Consider the following 24,617-nt stretch of genomic DNA (forward strand, 5'->3'; position numbering starts at 1 on the left):
CTCTGGGAGAAGAAAACCACCCTCACTACGTTCCACACAAAAAAATGTATCCCTTTCCATCACTGGTAAATTCTTGCACGTGACAGAGAAATATTATAAGCTGCCTTATGTCAAGTCAGATACCCTTGGTCCATCTAGCCTAATATTGTCAACACTGACTGGCAGAAGCTCTTCAGGGGAGGGGGCATTCTCAGCCCTGCGTTGGGATGCCAGGGATTGAATCTGGGGCCTTCTGCATGAAAAGCAGGTGCTATATGACCACCCCTCTCTTTTTTAAAGAAATGTGGTTTAAACTATGGAAAAGCCAGCCATGCAAAGCACCTATTGGGCAATGACTGTGCCTTCACCAACACTACTTCCTGATGCAGTTTTTCAACATCCTGCAGTCCAATACACACTTACCTGGGAGTAAAAGTGTTTCCAGATTAGGGATGGACAAATCTGAACATGTCAGTTTCTCTTTTTTTCCAATCTTAGATTCAGTTCCCCACATATCAGTTTGCTTTTTTAAAGAGTCCTTGTGAAAAATTGTCAGCGTTTAGTATGCATTTATCCAACATATACTCAGTTTTGTATGCAGTTTTGACTAATATAGACATTTTCCAAGACGTTTCCAGCAATAAACTGCATTTTTAATGTTATTTTCACAAATATATGCCTTTTTAATGCATGCTTTCCTCTGTTCTACCAATTCCTGTGACATTATTGGTTGGAATGCTACATTGCAAACTTTAGAGAAGTACAAAGCTTAAAGGATGGCTGTGTTTCAGTTTGTGTATTGTATCAGGAGGAGCAAATTAGGTACGTCCACATTAGAATGCAAACTGAACTAACTTTATCCCCCATCCCTCTTCCAGACATGAAGCTCGTTTTGCAAATGGGTCATTCAGATCTGATATTTATTCTGTGTGCGCATTTGGCAAGTGAGCTTCCACACATTCCTGCTGGGGGTTTTAAGGTAATATTGTTCCTGTTACACCACTTGCCATCCATATCAGCGGGAGATATGGCTTGATGGAATGTATATGTGGTTTTTGTCCTTACCTGAGCAGTCAGAGAAACCTATGTGAAGTTTGCAAACAGGAGCTGAGGGCAAAAACACTCTTCTCACTTATGATCCGCAGCAACTGGTATTCTGAAGCATCCTGCATCTGACAGGGAAGGGAGAACATCGCCCTACGGTATCTTCTCCCATCCTGGTGTACAGGTATTTCTGCATATGCACCTTTTAATTAAAAAATATTTCCCCGGATACGCACAACAGCAAATGCTGCTTACAGGCTTCATTTAACAAAATTTAGACACCATTTGACTGTAGCAAACAAAAAGAAAAACACTACCAAACCTCCGCAGCCAGTTATTTATTCATTTAAATAACATGTCTCAAAGCGATTTAACAATAATTACAATTGCATATTTAAAAGCAACGATGGCTGCGATTGCATATTTAAAAGCATTTAAAACAATTCCATATAAGACAATCAAAACTACCACATATAAAAGCAATTTCAAATCCGACAGAAGATTCAGACAGGGATGATCGTATTTCACAACGGGCAAAATGGAGGTTTGTGCATTTGGAAGCATTGCATTAAAAATAACCATACAAAAGGCCCGACACTGTTGGAGGGAGAGAGTTGGAAGAGAGATTCCTACTCTCCAGCAGCAGTTAAGCACAATGGTGATTGCTCAAAGCTCATTAAAAGCTGATTAGATTTACACCTGCCCTCATCCACCTTGAAATGAACATTCATGACAAAAATACTTAGGCTAGAATAAATCACAGCCTCAATTCACTCTGCGCTGTGCGCCCCGAATCTTCATCCAAAATGGGACTCAAAGTTGCCACAAAGCAACAGAAGTGGCCTCCTGAAGTGACCTCTGGACTGAGCCAAGTCGTGTCTGGGGGCTTATTTTTAACCCCCAGGCCCTGCCGCGTCTGCTGCCAGCTGTTGTGTGGAGAAAGGAGGTTAGGGGGTCAGGCTGCGGTGGGCAAAGGAGACATGGCCTCGGAGGAAGTGCCTTTCTGTGGGGCACAGATCCCATTTCACAGGAAGCAGCTGAGGTTCCGGGAATGTGGACCACCAACAGCTGTGGCCTGAGGGTGGGCCAGGATCTCGTTGGGAGTGACTGGGATTAAAGGGCAGGCATGAAGGCATCAAGCTGAGAAGGATTCCTGCTCCCTTCAGTGACACCATCACTGGCTCAGTCGGGGGGGGGGCGCATTGTGTTTGCGCGCACTGATCCCCTCAGCTTCTCGATAGAAATGATACAAATTTATTTGTTTAATTGGAAAGAAGAAAGAGTCCCTACCAGAGAGGAACGGCAAACTAAGCTGGCGGATACGCCGAAATGGCAAAGCTGACTGGAAAGCTCAGGAACCAAGAGGACAAAAACTTTTAAAAGGAATGGAATTTTTTTATAATTTATTTAGGAGACCACTGTAAGCAGATGAAAACATTAGCAGGGTTTTAATTTTTTTTAAAAAAATATATCTTTATTAATTTAAAATAAATACATTTATGAAAAAACAGACGTACATACAAGTGAACAAACATACAATCAAACAAACAAATAACAGAAAAATCAAACAAACCACCACACTATAAGATACGAGAAGATTATTATAATTATCATCATATATACTCCTGATACTGAACTCAATTATAAAACTTATAGAGAAGAAATTTAAACATCAGCAGGGTTTTAATATCACTTGTAATGTAACAGGTATTATGGAGGTATTATGGATAAGTGGTACTGTTATAAACTCATTTTTGTAAAATCGAATAAAGAATGAATTTAAAAAACAAAATTTATTTATTTAAAAGCATTTATAAACCGCTTTATTATTTTTTTCCCTGAGAGGCATACAATGCTTTCTTTCTTGTTCTTCCTTTTTAAAGCACCTTTAAAGAATAATAAAGCCTAAAGCCAATAAAATGGCTTTATAAAAGCATATAAAACAGGCCCCACACCAAGCAGGGGGGCTGCTGCTGGCAAAATCAGAAGTTGCCGGGAGGGTGGAAGAAGGACTGTACTGTTTATAGGAGGCCTAGCAGAGCCTCCAGGGACCTCCCCCCCCCCACCCAGGGGTAAAAAAAATAATAATCCTATTTTTGGTATTTGGTATTTTTGCCACCAGGGTCAGAAGAGCGAGGCTGCTTCTATCACACACTGAACACATGCAGAGTGGCTTCTATCAGGCAGCTCCAACGTGATCTCCAGATGTCCAAGATTAGGGGCCAAGCTTCTAATAGAAAGAACTTGAGCAAATACATGCCAGGCAAGTTTGAATTCTACTCTGCGCTTTCCCCAGAAATTAAATAATGATAAACACCGAAACAACTGGCAAGCACATTTCTCGGTGTCTCCTGTTGGCAGAATACGGCACTCAGATAAGGATGGATGAATCTGTCAATTTCAGTCCCCTTATTCCGTCCGTCCGTCCGTCCGTCCCCTTTCCAGTCCTGAATTCAGTCCTCTACATTTCTGCAGCAATTTCCCCTGGTACAACTCCTCTCTGTACCTTACTATGCATTTTATGCAAATCTCTCCCTAGTATATGCACCTGTCGACCTACTGTTTGGTTGGAGAACCGTTCTGCAAAAATCCAGAGATGTGTGAATTCCAAAGGATAGCTTGTGTTTCAAGAAGGTTGAATCAGGTAAAGGTAAAGGTAAAGGGACCCCTGGCCATTAGGTCCAGTCGTGGCCGACTCTGGGGTTGCAACGCTCATCTCGCTTTATTGGCCGAGGGAGCCGGCGTACAGCTTCCGGGTCATGTGGCCAGCATGACTAAGCCACTTCTGGCGAAACCAGAGCAGCGCACGGAAACGCCGTTTACCTTTCCGCCAGAGCGGTACCTATTTATCTACTTGCACTTTGATGTGCTTTCAAACTGCTAGTTTGGCAGGAGCAGGGAGCGAGCAACGGGAGCTCACCCCGTCGCGGGGATTTGAAACGCCAACCTTCTGATCAGCAAGCCCTAGGCTCTGTGGTTTAACCCACAGCGCCACCTGCATCCGGTAGTTTCTCATTAAAACGCGAACAAAATTGAATTTTCCCTCCATCCTTATACTCAGGTAGAATAGATGGGGTGGAAGGTGTCCTCAGCTAATCTGAGGAGTTCCTATCATGCAAGGTATAAGTCCTTCTCTTTGATCATCTATGGAGAAAAAAGTCTTCTCTCATCCCACCTCTACTTTATAGGCAAGCCTCTGTTCACTGCAATCTTTTGGTATGAAGCCCATCTCAAGTGGGCAGAAATTTCTGGTCGTCCTCTTTGTTCCTATAAATAGGGGCCCTGACCACTTCTCTGATCACACAATGCCCTGGGCACAGACGTGTTCCTGGCAGTGTCTCCTTGCTGCAGTTCTCCCCCAGCCCCATTGGGAAGATATGACTGCGCTCAATGGCTCAGTTCGGCTTGCATGCCCAAGGGGGTTGGCAGGGACAGCCAGTCCCCGCCCCCCCGCCTCATCTTCTCCACTCTGTTTTTCCAAAGGCAGTCGTCCATCACCATCAAGGAAACAGCTGACAATGCAAGCACTCGTGGGACAGCTGGCCTGCCAAGTGGCTGAAAAGGAGGGTGGGGGGTTAGGGGGGAGGAGGAGAATGGGAGAGGTGGGTTTCAGCTCAAAATAGCCCTCCAGACCCTCCCACACACACACACACACACACACACACACACACTGCTGCTTGGGGTTAGGAAGGAAGACTGATCTGCGCCACTGGCATGGGTTGGTCTAGCCTGGTCCTCGCCTTCACCTTCCTCACAGGTAAGGAGGCTCAGTCCAGGTGGAACTCCTGGGCTCTGATTGATGTGCTAAAACGGAACTCGGAAGCTTTTCCTTGGGAGCGGGAAAGGGGAGGAATTGCTTGGAACTGAGATGAAATGCGAAAGCAGGAAACTCTTATGGGCAGTCAGATGGTTGGGAATGGTCTACACAGCTGGGCAGTGGGTCTCCATGGTTTCAGGCAGGGGACGGCCCCAGCTCAACCTGGAAGTGCAGGTGGGGGCTGATCTGGGGACCGTCTTAATGCAAAGCGGATTCTCTGCCCCTGAGCTATTGCCTAATGGGCAAGCAAGGGATGGGCAGACCCCGTCCTCACCTCTGTAGCCTCTTTCTGCGGGGTAAAACAAATGGGATATCAGAGGGGTTTGTCATGGACACAATGCAATTGTGGGGAGCTAGGCACAAAATTTCATGGATTCTGGAGATTAGATAGATAGATAGATATGAAACTGGAAAACAGGTTAAGTGACACCTAAGGAGCATTTACAACACCTTTGTCCCTTTCAGTTTTAAGCTGCTCCTACCACACTGTGGGGCAAGCCACAGAGCCTAGGACTTGCCGATCAGAAGGTTGGTGGTTCGAATCCCTGCGACGGGGTGAGCTCCCGTTGCTCGGTCCCTGCTCCTGCCAACCTAGCAGTTCGAAAACACATAAAAGTGCAAGTACATAAATAGGTACCTCTCCGGGGGGAAGGTAAACGGCGTTTCCGTGCACTGCTCTGATTCGCCAGAAGCGGCTTAGTCATGCTGGCCACATGACCCGGAAGCTGTACGCCGGCTCCCTCAGCCCATAAAGCGAGATGAGCGCCGCAACCCCAGAGTCATCCACAACTGGACCTAATGGTCAGGGGTCCCTTTACCTTTACCTTTACCACACACACACACACACACACACACACACACACACACAGAGAGAGAGAGAGAGAGAGCGCGAAATTGCATTTATATGGCACTTTTAGACGATCAAATATTTATTTATAACATAACAATTAATTACGTATACTCTGCCCATCCAGCTAGGTTGCCCCAGCCTCTCTGGGTGGCTTCCAACATTATACAAAAACACAGTATAAAATCATATTGTCTCCGCCTTCCCTGGCCTGAGTTACCTTTACAACAACCCTGTGTGGTAGGTTAGGCACAGAGTCTCAAGGCAATCCAGTGAGCTTCCTGGCTGAGTAGGAATTTGAACCCTGGACTTCCAGGTCCCACTGCACAACCACACAGGGATGGGGCAGACACACAGGTGAACAAGCATACAAGTTTGCCTCCTGCCACACACCTCTATCTTGGTCCTCCGACTCACTGACGCTGCATGAGTTTTTATGAGGTCCTGCGATGTATTCTCTTTCAGCGACACAATCATGGAATTGTAGAGCTGGAAGGGACCCATGGGTCATCTAGACCAACCCCCAGCAATGCCATGCTCCAGGGGTGCCCTGCCACCAAAGTGCTCACCTACGAGGGCTGGGTTGCAGAGGCAACACGATCCAAACAGAGAACCAGCCTAAGCCCAAGCAGGATCCAGAGACTAAGTAAGGCATGAGTCCAGATCCCAGGGAGGTTGGGCAAGGAACAGCAGAGCAAGGCAGCAAGACCAGACTCGGGAGCAAGGAGCCAGAGAACGCCATCCTGGAAATCTCAGGAGGGATGACTTAACTGGGCCAAACTTGGGCTTCCTATTGATCAGCCACCTGACATCACAATGGAACGAGGTGCGAGTTGCTTTGAAGTCCCAAAGTTGGGATTTCCCCTTGCAAGACCCTGATAAAAGGGAGGTCTTTCTCGCCCCTTCCTGAGTCCCATCCAATTATGGCAAGGGAATGACTATTAAACCGCTGCAGCATAAACAGGCCCTAAAATATCCTAGGTAGGAGCAAGTCCCCTCTGAGGAAAGGCTGTGAAGTTTGCCTTCCTCCTCAAAGTCATTGTGGATGGAGAGTCCTGCTTAAGGGAGAGCAGCTGCTGGCCATGTCCATTAGCAAGCCTGGGGGTGGCAGGTGCCAGCCGAGAGTCACGTTAAGAGTTTTCCAAAGTTCAGTCTCCCCTTGGAGACACCCACTCACCCTCCCGACCCTGCCTGGCTCTATAAACACCTCAGTAGGCAGCTGCAATTACCCTAATGAAGGCAATTTGCCAGCACTTCTCCCACACACTTCCCTTTTAGATTTTATTGGGCAGTTATCGTGGGCTAATAATTTGATAATGTACGGGATTAAAAAATAGTTAGCAAGGTAACCATCTGTGGACTAGACTAGACAGGGATAGATGGCAGGCGGAGCTGAGGGGGCTTTAAAATTAATCCATTATTATTTATGGAATGCATTCCACCTGCCTCATTAAGTTTCCCTTTCTGCCCAGGGATGGGAGTAAGTTTGGATTTGTGCAGGGGGTGGTTTTTTGCTTAGGGAGGTGGGGGATGATAAAGGTGGAACGTGATAAAGGTGTATGCAAGTATGCTCGGTGTGGCGGAAGTAAAAAGGGAGATGTCTGCCTATCACTAGAAATTCAACTTGCTTTGCATTTAAAGGTGAACTCATCTAACCCGCGGACATGCGGGTGGCGCTGTGGGTTAAACCACAGAACCTAGGGCTTGCCGATCAGAAGGTCGGTAGTTCAAATCCCCGCGATGGGGTGAGCTGCCGTTGCTCGGTCCCTGCTCCTGCCAACCTAGCAGTTCGAAAGAACGTCAAAGTGCAAGTAGATAAATAGGTACCGCTCTGGCGGGAAGATAAACGGCGTTTCCGTGTGCTGCTCTGGTTCGCCAGAAGCGGCTTAGTCATGCTGGCCACTTGACCCGGAAGCTGTACGCCGGCTCCCTCGGCCAATAAAGCGAGATGAGTGCCTCAACCCCAGAGTAGGCCACAACTGGACCTAATGGTCAGGGGTCCCGTTACCTTTACCATCTAACCCGCACTTTCTGAAAGAAGATTCAAACTGAAACACGGGCAACTTTCAGAATCCACACTTCTCCAAATTTTGCAATGCAATTCACCAGTGAAGCAACATGTACAAAAAAAAGCATGTACTAAACAGGGTAAAGCGTGCATGGCAACACGTATATCACCATCCAAAAATGCATTATGTGATGGGAAATTATTTGCAAAAAATAAATAAAAATGAATTGAATTGTAGAGTTGAATTGAATTATAGAGTTGAAAGGGGTACCAAGGATCATTCAATCCCTGCAATGCAATAATTAGGTAACATCACATGCAGAAGTGTGTATATTAGGAGGAATTTACATTAAAGTGATGGTTTAGGGGTGTTGTTGTTTTTTTAAAAAAGAATGCTGATGAAGAAATGCGGAGAACTGAAATTAGAAAAATGAGAAACTGAGAGAAACCAGAATTTTCAGATTCTTCTGTTCCTCCTCAGACGTTTCTTGATGAAATTGAACAGCACACAATTCATTCCCAGAACTCTCACAGCCGGCCCTACCGTTGGGTCGAGTGAGGCAGCCGCCACATTCAGTAGATGCCTGATGTTGGGGAACAGCCATGAGATGTTGGAGGCAGAGCTGGGTGTGCCACACAGCCAGCCCTGCACCCTTTGTCAACTCTCTGGTCCACACCTGGTCTTCTCTTGCCTTGACCACTATAACCTTCCTCTCTCAAGTCTCCCATTGTCCCACCTGGTTCCCCTCACAGCTACCCATCATTTAGCTGTCATTCACTCCTCTCATTACTCTGACGCCCCTCCTTAACCTGTCTTTCTGTCCACACCAAAATCCAGCACAGGCTCCTTCTCCTTATCTCCAGGGCCCTTGTCCCATTTTATTTCTCTGCTCTCATATCCTGACACATCTCTGCCCGGGGTCTTTGTCCTCAGGCTTCGCCATCCTCAGGCCTCCTGCCCCCCTTGCAAGGACCCCCCCCCACTTTCTTGCTTGCTGCTCCCCCTGTCTGGAGTCACTTTCCCAAACACCTGTGTGACGCCACCTCCTTCCCTTCTAATGCTTCCTCGAAACCCTCCTTTTGCGTGGCGAGTTCCTGCCCCCACCCCAGTGGAAATAATGACACAATTATTAAGGTTAATGGGCTAAATAAGGCCACAACTTTTATTGGTTACAGGTGATGAGCGGTATCGGCTTAGGCATTGGTCCTAACCGACTATATCCGACTTCAGCCCGTCTGCTAGAAGTCCGGTAAGGGTTACCCAGCAGTAGGGGGAGTCCTGCTGATGCACATCAACTAGGAACTCCCCTGGGGTCACTGATAGGGGGCGTGCCTTAGGTCATCACCTCCCTAGGCTTCAGACAGGGCCACGCCCCCCGGAATCCTTTACTGGACTACCCTTCAATATGCAGGGCAGGTGATGGTGTTACTTCCCTTCTTCCATCTACAGTGCAATACCAATGCCTAACCGCCAATACCCAGAAAGTTGTGACGATTTGCTACAAGGTAGGCGGAAACCAAGTGGCTGGTGCCAATTTGCCAAGTGGAAAAATTCGTACCAGGCCCCTCAACGGCGACCAACCAAGGTCCATAGCAAGGTCAAAGAACGAAAACCTTATAGGGCGGGAAAAGAGCTGGTAAGCAGCAAAGAGGGAGATCCCCGGCCACTCCTGCTTTAAATAAGGCAGGCCACACCCCCAGAGCCAGCTGATTGGCTGGCCAGGAGGTGACACGGCCGGGAATCCCCCCAGTCGTGCGGGGGCCGTGAAGCCCGCATCTCCACCTCCTCCGAAGGGCGGAAGTGGCTTTCCAAGGCACCTTTGGCTCTCCGTACATAACAAAGAGTTCCTTCTTCATTGTCTTTCTCCAGCGGTCCTGAGCCGAAACCAGGAGGAGAAGCTTCTCAACGACCTGATGGCCAACTATGACCGCAAATTCCGCCCAGCCAAGGACGAGAGGGACATTGTTGACGTTTCGGTCAAGCTAACCCTCACCAATCTCATCACACTGGTGAGGAAGGAAGGAAGGAATAAAGGCTTTATTTTCTCTCCCCCATGCAACATATAGTTAAACTATGGAACTCCTTTCCACAGGACACAGTGATGGCTTTAAAAGATTAAATTCATGGAGGAGAGGGATATTGATGGCTATTTAGGGCATGTGACTGATTCTTGGGGGCACTGCAAAGGGAATGGAAAGCGAGAGGTAGATACCGGATTTTGGCATTTCTTACCTTCTTAACATCTCATACCTAAAATATACATTTCAGAATTCTGTTGCTCACTAGCAAGGCTGCATGTTCTAGTTCCTAAAGGAAGCACGAATGCATCTGCAGCAAGCTCCAATAGCAGGTGGAGATTTAAGGCTCAAGACAGATATACCATTTAAAAAATCACAGCAGGCTCTTCACACCTGATGTGAGCCTGACTTCCCGACTTGCACAGCGAACACACATTATATCAAGCTGAATGTAGCGTCAGCCTCCAGTCTCGCCTCTCCTTTTAGCTTTAAGTATGTTCTCCATCATTTTTATTGCTCAAAGCACCCAATGTACATTTATCGGCTCGTACATTCAACCTTAGCCTTGTTTTCAAAAATGAAAGGAGGGAAACGTTTATAAACAGTCGCAAAAGTGGCGGTGCCTTTGGGATGTCGTCATGGGTACAAGCCAACTGGCACCCTTATTTATTTTATTTTATTTTATTTTATTTTATTAAACTTACATACTGCCCTTCATCCGAGGGTCACAGGGTGGTTTGAAGCCACCTCTTGCTGCTTATTTCCACTGAAGTAGTTTCACTAAAGGCCAGGATGCAAAGATGACAGAGACTGCCTCTACAGCCCCCTGTTTGCTGTCAAAAGGTGTAGGTTATAGAAGTTCGGGGTAAGTTGTAGCAAGACTGGATCAATGTTACAGTTGTCCAACTGTGAGGGCGTCTCCACCTCCATCGTTAAACCTGGACACTGAGGTCCAGCTCCGAGGGCCTTCTGGCGGTTCCCTCATTACGAGAAGTGAGGTTACAAGGAACCAGGCACAGGGCCTTCTTGGTAGTGGCGCCGGCCTAGTGGAACGCCCTCCCTGTGGATATCAAGGAGATAAAGAACTACACAACTTTTAGAAGACATCTGAAGGCAGCCCAGTATCAGGAAGTTTTTTTGTTTTATGCTGTTTGTACAGTGGTACCTTGGGTTACATATGCTTCAGGTTACATACGCTTCAGGTTACAGACTCCGCTAACCCAGAAATAGTACCTCGGGTTAAGAACTTTGCTTCAGGATGAGAACAGAAATCGCACGGAGAGGGTGTGGCAGCAGCGGGAGGCCCCATCAGCTAAAGTGGTGCTTCAGGGTAAGAACAGTTTCAGGTTAAGAACGGACCTCCGGAACGAATTAAGTACTTAACCTGAGGTAGCACTATATATCTGTTGAAAACCGCCCAGAGTGGCTGCAGCAACCCAATTAGATGGGCAGGGTACAAATATAATACACTGGTACCTCGAGTTGCGAATGCGCTCTGTTCTGAAGGTCCGGCCGGATCCTGAGGTTTCCACAACCCGAGGATCACTGTTCTGCATATGCGCACAGGGAGGTAAACCACTTCTGTGCATGTGCACGCGGCAAAACCCGGTCCGATACTTCCGGGTTTGCCACTTTTGTAACGTGAAGTTTATGTAACCAGAGGCTTATGTAAGCCGAGGTGCTACTATAACCATAATAAGAGCAGCAGCAACAACACTCACCTTTTCTCCGCTCTTTCAAGGCACGGCCCACTCTTTAAAGTTCTGTGTATGAGCATCATTCCCCTCCCCCTCCAGAGCTTTCTCTGTGGAAACCTGCTCTTTGAAGCTCAATCGGAGCAAAGGGCAATTGACAGAAAAACTGAATTAACATTTGCTCCGATTTAGCATTAAAGAGCAGGTTTTCCTGCAGCAAAAAAAACAACAAGTGTGCTCAATCATAGAACTTTTAAGCATGGACCTGTGCCTGGAAAGAGCAGGGCATTCTATGATTCTATGAAAAGTTAAGTGTGGATAAGACCTTAGATCGGTGTGTCCCTAACTTGGGTCTCCAGCTGTTTTTGGACTACAACGCCCATCATCCCTAGCTAGCAGGACCAGCGGTCAGGGATGATGGGAACTGTAGTCCAAAAACATCTGGAGACCCAAGTTTGGGAAACAGTGCCTTAGATGGTTTTCAAAGGAGGATTCATGGAGGATAAGGCTCTAAGGCACGACCTAGATGACTTTAAAAGGGAGAGAAGGCTCTTGTGCTCAGATCCTGTTGTGGGTTTCACACAGGCATCTGGCTGGCCACGGGGAGAACAGGATCCTGCACTAGATGGACCTGATCCAGCCACAGGGTTCCTCTTACATTCTAACTCTGTCTTCTCTCTTTTTCCAGAATGAGAGGGACGAAGCTCTCACAACCAACGTTTGGGTAGAACTGGTAAGAAAAGCAGCCCGAGCTTCACCTGTTATCTTTTATGCGTTGCAAATTATGGACCCCTTAACGCCGCCTTTCCTACCCTGAAAGTCTTAACAGCTAGTAACTTAATTTTTTGGGGGGTGGGGCGTGGGAGACAAATCCAGGGATACTGATGATTTTCCTAGCATCCTGGATTCTGGGTTTGGGAACTCTAGTTGTGCCTCTAGTTGAAATTTACCCTGGATTCAAATTTACCAGGAAGGAAGTCAGCCTCAAGACAGTAGCATGTTCCATTGCGAAATATTCACCAGGCCGGCCAGTGTGATTAACTGATTTCTTTGTTGGCAGAAATGGCACGATTACCGCCTGCAGTGGGATGCGGCTGATTACGACAACATCAAGTGTTTACGAATCCCCTCCACCATGGTGTGGCTGCCAGACATTGTCCTGGAGAACAAGTCAGTATCCTAAATGGTTGTTCTCTTCCTCCTCTTCCTCCTCCTCCTCCTCTTCCTCCTCCAGCTCATCTGCCAGCTGGCTGCAGGTGAACTTGGGATTCCCCTTCTGTAGATAGGAGATGTGACCTAGCATGTCTCCTTGTAGCCAGGGAGCTTACTTGATCTTGGTGGGATCTTCCTGTGTTCCTTCCACAAATTAGTTCCCAGAGAAATTGCTGAGTTTTGGGGGAAAGAGTAGCCTTCACCCAGAAGGAGGCATGTCTTTCTCTAGTTCAAAGAATTGTAAAATTGAAAAGTTGGAAGTGACCACAGGGACCCTCTCGTCCAACCACTGGCAATGCATGAATCTTTTGCCGAACATGGGACTTGAACCCACAAACCTGAGATTAAGAGTGTCAGGCTCTACCGACTGAGCCCTCCCTCATGAACTAATTAGCTGGAAGAACAATTAAAACAGAGCTTACAAGCAGCATTTAAGATTGCATTATATAAGTTAGCAATGTCTTCATCATAGAAGATCCTTTTAATAATATTGGTGGGGAACCTCCAGCTCTTGAGGGTATTTTAGGTCCCGAAAACATCTGGATTTGGCCCACAAGGGCTTTTGGGGAAAACTATGCCCACCTGTCTGTTACCAAGCAGATGCCATATGACATTAGACCAACCTAGCGGTTCGAAAGCACGTCAAAGTGCAAGTAGATAAATAGGTACCGTTCTGGCGGGAAGGTAAACAGCGTTTGCTTGTGCTGCTCTGGTTTGCCAGAAGCGGCTTAGTCCTGCTGGCCACATGACCTGGAAGCTGTACGCCGGCTCCCTCGGCCAATAAAGCCAGATAAGCACCGCAACCCCAGAGTCAGCCACGACTAGACCTAACGGTGAGGGGTCCCTTTACCTTTACCTTAAGCCCACCTGTCTGTTACCAGGCAGATGCCATACGACATTAGGTGCAGAGAGCTGTCACATCTTATCTAAGTATGCTGATCTTGGCACTAAGCACCACACAACTATGACTGGAGATAATCTTATCTCTGATCTTAGCGCTGTGGCACTTAGTGCTGAGATCAGAGACAACCCCATTTATTTGACTATAGACTGCCCAAAGGATCTTAAATAGTCTTAGAGAGCCAGGAAACAGAAAGGAATCACAATGCTTTCTTGTAAAAGCCCCATAGAAGAGGGCAGAAGAGGCTCTTTAAGGAGAGGGCTCCCCCCCCCCTATTTTCCCACTCTGTGGCAGCTCTTAGCTAGGAGGTGAGGCTGCTCTCCTCTGAGACCAGCGCTAGGATAGGGAAGGAAAAAATATGCCGAGTAGCCTCCCCACAGCAGCACTGGGGCCGAAGAGGAACATCTCCTATCTCAGCGCTGGTATGGAGAAGATGAAAACACTGTTTTTCTTTAGCAATGCTAGAGTACAAGAGGAGCATCTCCTCCTATCTCAGCGCAGGTGCAGAGCGGGGGGGGGGGAGTGTTTCCTCGCTCCATAGCAGTGCTGGGGCAGGAGAGGAGAGTCTTCTATGTGTGCCTGCCTTCCTGCCTGAATGTGCTTGTGTTGACCATGCCCACATCTGCTAAGCATCCCTCTTAGGGGTGACCAACCTTCACTGCAGCCTTTGGGTCCCAAACGGCGGGCGAGCTCTGCTGCAAGAGGGAGGGGAAAGGGATCCTGGCTCTCCTGACCTCTTCCTGGAAGCGGTTGGAGGATGGATGGCAGCTAACAGATTGAAGGTTGAATCCTCACAAGACAGAAGTACTGTTTTTGGGGGACAGGAGGCGGGCAGGTGTGGAGGATTCCCTGGTCCTGAATGGGGTAACTGTGCCCCTGAAGGACCAGGTGCGCAGCCTGGGAGTCATTTTGGACTCACAGCTGTCCATGGAGACGCAGGTTAACTCTGTGTCCAGGGCAGCTGTCTACCAGCTCCACCTGGTACGCAGGCTAAGACCCTACCTCCCCGCGGACTGTCTCGCCAGAGTGGTGCATGCTCTAGTTATCTCACGCTTGGACTACTGCAACACGCTCTACGTGGGGCTACCTTTGAAGGTGACCCGGAAACTGCAATTAATCCAGAATGCGGCAGCTAGACTGGTGACTGGGAGTGGCCGCCGGGACAACATAACACCAGTCTTGAAAGACCTACATTGGCTCCCAGTACGTTTCCGAGCACAATTCAAAGTGTTGGTGCTGACCTTTAAAGCCCCAAACAGCCTTGGCCCAGTATACCTGAAGGAGCATCTCCACCCCCATCAATCAGTCCAGACACTGTGGTCCAGCTCTGAGGGCCTTCTGGTGGTTCACTCCCTACAAGAAGTGGTTACAGGAAACCAGGCAGAGGCCCTTCTCAGTGGTGGTGCCCTCCCTGTAGAACGCCCTCCCAACAGATGTCAAAGAGAACAACAACTACCAGACTTTTAGAAGACATCTGAAGGCAGCCCTGTTTAGGGGAGCTTTTAATGTTTGATGAATTATTACAGTATTTTAATATATATTTTTGGAAGCCGCCCAGAGTGGCTGGGGAAGCCCAGCCAGATGGGCATGGTATAAATAATAAATTATTATTATTATATTATTATTCCTCCCCTTGTTCCCCTCAGCATCGACGGGGTGTTTGAGGTTGCGTTGTACGTCAACGTCCTGGTGTCCCCCGACGGCAGCATCTCCTGGCTCCCCCCGGCCATCTACCGCAGCGTCTGCCCCATTGTGGTCACTTTCTTCCCCTTTGACTGGCAAAACTGCTCCATGGTGTTCCAGTGAGTACTAGTTGGAGCCTCCTGCACCCGTGGCAGTTCCCTGCGTGATTTAGAGGGTGGAGGGGGTGTCTCAGTGAGGGTGGAGAGGAAGGCAGTAGATGAAGGGGGACTTATCTTGCTCATTCATGTTCCTACCCCCCCAAAAAAGAAAATGCTACTTATGTTGGAAATTTTAATGCCTGAAGGGGACTAATAATATATATTCATTTCTAACTGTGGGCACATTTTCTTTCTGCCTTTATATCATATTTTTAAAATTAATTTTTCATATGCCAACATATATTTGTTTGTGTTTACTTATTTAACGAAATGTATCTGCCGTTTGATTGTTAGCTCCCTACTTCTAAACAGTTGCATAAATTCAAAGTATGCAGCCCTATACACTCGAATTACTTTAGAAAATACCTATATGCATTATAAAACATACACCGAAACAATATACATGATAATGAGAGGATAAACAGGTATTTTAAATAATCATTTTATCTGTTCGTACATTTACTTATATTAGCATGTAACCTGATACCTAAAGTTCTCTCTTTTTATCTCACACAACCGGTTCCCAACAGTCTAACATTTCTCTAAAATTTTCATATTTCTTTAACATGAATAATATCAATTTAACAATTGCCACCTGCTCCCATAAAGCGCTAACTAATTCTTCCTTATTCAGTTTACGGCCACCCTTCTAGGTCCTTCTTGCTAGAGCTGAAAATATCCAACACTTGAGTGTGGAAATTCTTCTGTATCCTTTGATCATTCCCATTGCTCAAAAGGCATAAAGAGGGATCATTGGTCTACCTCAGTCCAACTATTTCATTTACAGCTGAAATCGCAATATGCTGGTAAGGTCTGGCCTTCCAACAACCCCACCAGATGTGAACCATGGTTACCTAGGACTCGGATCTGATGAACCTTGGTTATCTGTATATTGTAGCGCAGTAAGGGATTCTGCTCTGGCCTAGAGGCCTCTGGAAGTGATTGGCTGAATTGCGCTGGTGTCATAGAAGGCCTGGCAGGCGATCTCAGGCAGGAATCGTGGCTAAAGAATCCTTGACCAATGGCAATCCAACTTCTAGTTGAAAACACTCAGTGAAAGAGAGTCCTCTACTTTCCAAAGGAATCCATTCCACTGTTGAACAGCTCTTACCATCAGAAGGTTCCTCTTAGTGTTTAGTGGGAATCTCCTTTTTTAGTAATTGGTTCGGCTCCTACCCTCTGGAGCAGCAGGAGAAAACCTTACTTGATTCGGCCTCACTGGGTGATTTTATGTTTAAGGTCACAGACCTACAATGCCCGTGAAATCAACCTGCTGTTGACCGTCGAAGATGAGCAGACAATAGAATGGATCTTTATTGACCCCGAAGCTTTCACAGGTAACCCCACCTGCATGCAAGCCGAGGGGGACAACGGGTGCAAGGAGGTAATGATGCTGTCCAAATCCTTATAAGAACATCAAAAAGCGTAAGACTTGTCTTGTTGCATTGCGTTGGTTAATTCAGCCTCCAGTTTCCTGCAGCAGTGAGTCCCATGCCTCTGCGAAACCTGCAAAGTCTCCAAGGAAAAGGGACACCCTTCACGTGTCGTTTCTTCCCATCATTTGATATTTACAGTTAAATTGCCCCTTAACATGGAGGCTCCATTTAATAGTAACTGATAGATATATCCTCAGTGTCAAGTTTAGGGACATGGGTGGCGCTGTGGGTAAAACCTCAACACCTAGGACTTGCTGATCATAAGGTCGGCGGTTCAAATCCCCGCAGCGGGGTGAGCTCCCGTCGTTCGGTCCCAGCTCCTGCCCACCTAGCAGTTTGAAAGCACCCCTAAGTGCAAGTAGATAAATAGGTACCGCTTTATAGCGGGAAGGTAAATGGCGTTTCCGTGTGCGGCACTGGTGCTGGCTCGCCAGCTGCAACTTCGTCACGCTGGCCACGTGACCCGGAAGTGTCTTCGGACATTGCTGCCTCCCAGCCTCTTAAGTGAGATGAGCACGCAACCCTGGAGTCGGACACGACTGGCCCGTACGGGCAGGGGTACCTTTACCTTTTACAGTGTCAAGTTATTTTTTAAGGCTTTCTAAGCAACCGTTCGTACCTGCAGTGAATTCCACGAGTTAAATAAAGAAGAAGCACATCTTTTTTTTCTGGTCCTGATCCTACTGCCTGCCAGCTTTGCTGGCAGACTCCCCTGATTTCTAATGTTAGAAAATGTTCAAGGGATAAATCTCTCTCTCTCTCTCCCTCCCTCCACCTGGCACCACTCTTTAGGAAATGACAAGGCTGCCTAAAATCCTGAGGGCATTAGGAGGATTTGGAAAACAATAGCATTTTTGGCACAGATACCACAAAGGCGAAGCATCATTTAGATCGGGGTCAGCAAACCTTTTCAGCAGGGGGCCGGTCCATTGCCCCTCAGACCTTGTGGGGGGCAGGACTATATTTTGAAGAAGAAAAAATGAACGAATTCCTATGCCCCACAAATAACCCAGAGATGCATTTTAAATAAAAGCACACATTCTACTCATATAAAAACACACTGATTCCTGGACGGTCTGCGGGCCGGATTTAGAAGGATTGGGCCAGATCCGGCCCCTGGGCCTTAGTTTGCCAACCCATGATTTGGATGCTCCCTTGCTCTTGCAGGGCAGGGCAGTCGAGTCGTTCTGAGTGGGCGAAACGATTTAGCAGGGAAACTGTTTAACTATAAACCATGGAGTCATGGAAGTGTAGAATTGGAAGAGAACCTGAGGGCCATCTAAGCTCTGTCCATGAGGTGTAAGTCAGGGCATTTCGTATAATCAATTCGACATACCAAACATGAGAAACAGATGGAATAAAGAACTGGAGGTTCGTATCTCACCCAGTCAGTAGGACAATGTTTTTAACTTTGGTAGCTAATGTGTCGTTAGATTATGAATTATGCATTATACAGCAAAAAGTAATATTTAGAATTCATTGGACTCTACTACACCTGCACAGAAAGGGATGATCTACAACAACATGCTGCACATAATAAGGAAATGCTTCTTTGAAACATGCTTATGCAGTATCTGACGCTTGCAAATTTCTGGAGGAAAATATTAAGATGTATAAATACTGCTTTGGGGGATATTTTAAAATTGCCGTAGGATAATATTACCCTAAGCCACATACCAACCATAAGGGGTTTGACTGCGGTCAACATAAATTAGGGCTGCCTTATGTCCGGGTTTTCCTGGACATATCCAGGATTCATCTGCCGGAAATAGCGTCCAGGCGGAATTTCCAAAATCACTAAAAATGTCTGGGGAAACCCAAATAATAATAATAATAAATTTTATTTATACCCCGCCCTCCCCAGCCAAGACCGGGCTCAGGGCGGCTAACAACCGGTAATAAAAACAAGTTGATTAAAATACAATTTAAAAAACAAGATTAAAATACAACATTAAAACATTAAGATGCAGCCTCTTCACAGGAGGAGAAAGGAAAAAGAAAGAGTGTCAACCCACGTCAGAAGTGGGCAAATTTCCTTAAAAGGTCAACAACTTTTGTGCCCAGGTTCCCACTTTTAGAAATATGGCAACCCTAATGTAAGTGGACTCTTCATGCCCTTATTTCTGCTAAAAGACTGGTATCGAGGCATTGGAAAGATAATACCATGGCCCCCTTTTTCCAGCTGCATTGCATTATGGGTAACATTCCAGGGGCCACAATCCAGTGGTGAATGGGGCCATGGGCAAAAGGTGGGTGGAGCAATGCATGCAAATTTCCCCTTTCTAGAGTAGGGTAGTTTCTACACAAGCTCACACATCCCTCTCCTTCCTCCATCCAGACTAGCAGGAGAAATTATCAGAAGTCAAGGGCACGTTCCAGCCAGGCACAGATCTTTGGGGTGGGTGTGAGGCAGGGCTGAGGAGGAGGTGTGGCTAAGGAAGGGGGTGAAGAGAGTCCTGAAGACTTGGAGGGCTGCACTTGGGGTCCCTCTTCGGCTTTGCTAGGCCTTGCACCTGGGAATCACACCTGTCACCTGTTTGCATCCACCTCTTAATGGCTTCCAAGGTTTGCCTCGCTTTGCTCTCTGGCCATGTGTGTTCCCCCACCCCCAGACTGCTTCTGTGGGTTATTAATAAGAATCACTGCAGGAGAATGTTTGGCATTTGTCATTCCCCTCCCTCCTTTGTTCTCCTGGCTCCTCTCCTTCCCTCCCAGCCACTCCTAAAGCTAACAGTTACATTTCAGCCAATTGATCCAGGAACGCAGCCCTCGCCAGCAGCTGCTGCCGCCATTCTCCATCATGTTTTAATAGCATCTCGGAGGTGGAAAAGTTCCTCTTTGGAAGCGAGAGGCTTTGTTGTTTTTTCATGATGGGGGACAAGCCAGTTATTTTGCACGGTTAAAAATCTATCTCTCCCGCAGACGGCGGGGGGAATAAACAAGAAAACACCAGCTTAATAACGTGTCACGCTTGGCTTCGTGTTGCAGCCCAGAGAGAGAGAAAGAGAGAGAGAAATGTGGGCTTTTATATGGCAGCCAGGCTACTGGAGGCCTTGGGGACCAAACACATGGCAGAATCAGCTCTCTCTCCATCAGATTCCAGCTTCTGGCAGAAGTCCCTCTGCGGTGCCAGGCAGTAAGCTGGAAGCTCCAGGCATCCTGGTCCAGATGATCGGATGAGTCTTGCTATTGTGGATATATTGTTCACACAGGGCTCTAAATCCTCACTCAGATCCAGGGCACTTTTCTCAGGGACTCTGTTGCGTCAGTTCTCTCTCTCTCTCTCTCTCTCTCTCTCTCTCTCTCTCTCTCTCTCTCTCTCTCTCTCACACACACACACACACACACACACCAGGTAACCAGGTAGGAAAGGGATTTCTCTCTGCACTTTTATTGTTTGCACTCGTTTCCCCGTCAGCTCGTTCGTCGCCAGCAGGTCCCTTCCCCCAGGCTCCGTTCCTCGTCTCAATGTGGCAGCCTGGCTTCAGATCAAGGTGGCCGCCAGGACCAGACTTGGGGACCCCCAAAACAGTGGCAGCTGGTGCCCACTGGGAATAGTGGGGCAGTTGGCAGGGAGGTCAACAGTAGGGGGCGCCAGAGCTAAGGACAGGCAGAGCAATTTAGGCAAGTTTTGTCCCCTCCTCATCTTCGTCTCTCTTGATTTCTGCAAGGGCAACACTGAGACTATGGAGAAGGGGGAAGCTGCTGGGCAAAGTGGGTGTGTCTGGGGCAAACTGAGGTTGGAGGGGCCTTAGTGAAACAGGCACTACTGCCCACAAATGTTTGGAAGATAGGGAGCTCAAGGTGGTCCGGAGGCAATGAGCGATGCTTTCTTTTCAGGTGCGTTATTAGTTGGGCGAAGGCAACACTTCTCATCAAACACTTATTTGATAGGCTTTGGAGATCTCCTGTTGGAGACTATCTCTGCTGGAGAATATTCTGCAGAATAGCCATTCCAGTTTTGCAAAGCAAGAATTTTGGGTGCTGCTGTGACTCAGAATTAATATCACTTAATGTTATTTCCCTATTGTTGAAGGAGGGAACAGGGCTAGAAACTTGGTGTGTATGTTTTTGCTTTAAAAGGTTGGGGTGCGAGAATTCATGGCGATGCCAAAAATAGGGAATTGCAGAAAAGTGGGAGGGGGAGAGCTCTGAGCTGCTGGTCTCAGAAGCTCCATAGTTAATGTGACCGATATTTGTGTGTATATTTGCTCCTACCCACATGACGCTGCCTTTTCCCGACAGAGAACGGGGAATGGGCAATCAAGCACCGGCCAGCCAAGAAGGTTGTGAACGCTCAGCACTTCACGCCAGATGACATAGGGTACCAGCAGATCATCTTCTTCCTCATCATCCAGAGAAAGCCACTCTTCTACATCATCAACATCATCATTCCTTGCGTGCTCATTTCCTCGGTTGCTGTGCTGGTGTACTTCCTCCCAGCGAAAGGTCAGCGCCAAAAGTATCACTGTGGACTCAGCTATACAGCTGCAAATAAGTGTGTTGTAAAGTGCAATATACAAATGTGACACCAGATGGCGACAGTGAGCTATGGCAAATTCAATGTATTTTTCAAAACTTTTTTTTTAAAGAAGCATTTTCACAGCGTTTTTTAATATGTTTGTAGATTCCACCTGTAGTGCTTTGGTTGGCCTGGGTTAGGTCTGGTTAGCCTGTGGCCCCCCGGGTGTTGATGGATGATAGGAACTGTAGTCTGGAAAGCCCAGCTTCCCCCACCCTGGGCTAAGGATTCAGCACTCTGGACAGCTCCCAGGCTTTGCTTCACAGGGAGGCAAGGAACCAGGTTGGTCAAGAGGAAGTGGAAATTGGTGGGTCTTCCGATGTGGCTGAACTCCAACTCCCATCAGTCCCAGCCAGCAGTCAGTGGTCAAGGATGATGGGAATTGTAGTCCTGCAACAGCAGAAAACCAACAGGTTCCCTATACAGGAAAGGGGGAATTTAGTGTGTGCCTGATGGTTTTTGCAGCAGGCACGTGTTTAGCATGACACGGGCTACGATCGCCTCCAAATTTGCGCTGTTGAAAGCCCCCTCATGACTTCCAGGCCTATTTATTCATTTCATCAGATATCTAAGTTGGCCCTTCATCCAAACAGACTGCAGGCAGGTGTAAATTAGTAAACATAGGGTAACCTCTTTACGCTTAGGGTCTTTGGCTCCTGGGGTGTCCATTTTCAGGACCCACCCTGCTCTTTCCTCAAGCTTCTAGTAAGAACCAACTCCACTTGACGATAAAATATAAAACCCGCATAAAAAGCGAAGTGCAGAAATGGAACATAAAGCATGAAACAGATCGTAAAACAGTATCAAAATCCTAAAACCATCAAGAATTAAAAACTGCAGGAATAAAATTTGGGAAGGCTTAGGAGAAAAGAAGCGTTTTCTGTAGGTGTCAAAAACTGGTATAACAACAGCAAAGTGATGACATAAGAGAAGACTCCTGGATCAGGCCAATCGTCCATCTAGTCCAAAGTCCTGCTTTCTCAATGCCATGTATAATTTTATAAACTTCTATCATGTCTCCAAGGCCGCGGGTGGCGCTGTGGGTTAAACCACAGAGCCTAGGACTTGCCAATCAGAAGGTCGGCGGTTCGAATCCCCTCGACGGGGTGATCTCCTGTTGCTCGGTCCCTGCTCCTGCCCAACTAGCAGTTCGAAAGCACGTCAAAGTGCAAGTAGATAAATAGGTACCTCTCCGGTGGGAAGGTCAACAGCATTTCCGTGCACTGCTCTGGTTCGCCAGAAGCGGCTTAGTCATGCTGGCCACATGACCTGGAAGCTGTACACCAGCTCCCTTGGCCAATAAAGCGAGATGAGCTCCGCAACCCCAGAGTCGGCCACGACTGGACCTAATGGTCAGGGGTCCCTTTACCTTTACTACCATGTCTCCTCTAACTCAAAGACCCCAATGCTGCAACCTTTCCTCTTAGGAGAGTCACTCCCTGAATCTACAGGACCCTGAATTCCTCAGCAAAATGAGAGAGGAGGAAAAATTTCTCTCCATCCAAACAATGTACAACAGCACACAGTGGCAGGTTGAGAATCCCTCCCTCTAACCTGATAGATCAGCTCCTGCCTGCCTCACCACCTCTGTTTAGCAGAAAAGAGCTGAGAAAGCGCAGAGCAAAACTGGGTCCCATCTCAGCAGGAACAAGGCCAAGAGGCAGCCACGTGGCCTAGTGGCAACTGGTAGTTTGATAGATGTTGTTGTTTAGTCGTTTAGTCGTGTCCGACTCTTCGTGACCCCCTGGACCAGAGCACGCCAGGCACTCCTGTCTTCCACTGCCTCCCGCAGCTTAGTCAAACTCCTGCTGGTAGCTTCGAGAACACTGTCCCACCATCTCATCCTCTGTCATCCCCTTCTCCTTGTGCCCTCCATCTTTCCCAACATCAGGGTCTTTTCCGGGGAGTCTTCTCTTCTCATGAGGTGGCCAAAGTCTTGGAGCCTCAGCTTGATAGATAATGCCCCTCATCCCCTAGCCTGCAATTAGGCAGTGGAAACACCTGCAGATGGGAATCACAGAGCATCCTGGTAGGAGAGAGTTGTTTTTAGGGTTCAGAAGACACAGGGCGGAAGGTGCTTTGCATTTTGACGGCTCTGCCTCTCCCATCTCTCATCCTGGTGCCGTTTACTGGATGTGTGGGCTGGGACAGAAGAAAGATTGGGAGTAGGGCTGGCACACAAGTGAGAGGGGCTTGATCCAGCCGCAGCCCTGCTCTTCCTAACGTCTCCAGGACCAAGACTTGAATTGAGTTGGGGAGGTTCATAAGGAGCTCCTGGCTCACCAAGGCCAGCTTGGTGGGAGTCAATCAATGATGTGGTCCAGAGGCTGATGTCTCTTTCCCCGCTAGTCTGGGGTTTTGACTATGCTGAGAACCAATCAGCAAAGCACCCCTTTCTTTTAACCCTGTGGCAGTAGAAAAAATATGGAGTTGGAAGGGGGCATGGTCCTAAGTTTAGAGAGGAAGCCCCTGGTACTATTTCAGATACGGTTAAGTACTTAATTCGTTCCGGAGATCCGTTCTTAACCTGAAACTGTTCTTAACCTGAGGTACTACTTTAGCTAATGGGGCCTCCTGCTGCCGCTGTGCTGCCCCCGCACCATTTCTGTTCTCATCCTGAAGCAAAGTTCTTAACCTGAGGTACTTTTTCTGGGTTAGCAGAGTCTGTACCCTGAAGCGTTTGTAACCTGAGGTACCACTGTATTCCCTGCCTATCAACTGCTGAGAGGAGGACAATAAGTGATACTTCTGCATCCCAGGCCTCTATTTTCAGAGCAACTAGGCATTCCTGGGGTAGACCTTGGGACGAGGCGTGAGAGCATGATGAAGCAAGACAGAAGCCTTATTGCTTCCCTCTCTCTTTCTCTCTCTCTCTGCAGCTGGTGGTCAGAAGTGCACAGTTTCCATCAACGTCCTCCTGGCCCAGACCGTCTTCCTCTTCCTGATTGCAAAAAAGGTCCCTGAAACCTCGCAGGCAGTGCCGCTCATTGAAAAGTAAGCAAACGATGTTTAGGGAAGCTTTTAATGTTTGATGCATTACTGTATTTTACTATTTTCTTGGAAGCTGCCCAGAGTGGCTGGGGAAGCCTAGCCAGATGGGCAGGGTATAAATATATTATTATTATTATTATTATTATTATTATTATTATTATTATTATCATTATTATTATTATTATTATTATTAGGTCTTGTAGGTGGCAGTGATGGCCTCCAGCTTGGGTGGCTTTAAAGGAGAATTAGACAAATAAATAGTTTCCAAAAAGCCACTCCTTTCATTTTAGCAAAGATTTCCCTGCA

General features: G+C 47.4%; 1 protein-coding gene across 1 annotated transcript in view; it reads left to right on the plus strand.

Moving 5' to 3' along the window:
• The first annotated feature begins 4,686 nt into the window (after positions 1-4,686).
• The window catches only part of CHRNG (cholinergic receptor nicotinic gamma subunit), a 28,864-nt gene continuing 8,933 nt past the window's right edge, over positions 4,687-24,617 (plus strand). Inside the window, exons 1-8 of the mRNA XM_081911130.1 lie at positions 4,687-4,780; positions 9,566-9,705; positions 12,097-12,141; positions 12,469-12,578; positions 15,168-15,323; positions 16,602-16,699; positions 21,044-21,247; positions 24,200-24,314. Coding sequence (XP_081767256.1) covers positions 4,738-4,780; positions 9,566-9,705; positions 12,097-12,141; positions 12,469-12,578; positions 15,168-15,323; positions 16,602-16,699; positions 21,044-21,247; positions 24,200-24,314 — 911 coding nt within the window. The 5' untranslated portion in view covers positions 4,687-4,737. The remainder of the gene's footprint in view (positions 4,781-9,565; positions 9,706-12,096; positions 12,142-12,468; positions 12,579-15,167; positions 15,324-16,601; positions 16,700-21,043; positions 21,248-24,199; positions 24,315-24,617) is intronic.

This window comes from Podarcis melisellensis (assembly GCF_964234715.1).
Source record: "Podarcis melisellensis genome assembly, chromosome: 5".
NCBI classification, from domain to species: domain Eukaryota; kingdom Metazoa; phylum Chordata; class Lepidosauria; order Squamata; family Lacertidae; genus Podarcis; species Podarcis melisellensis.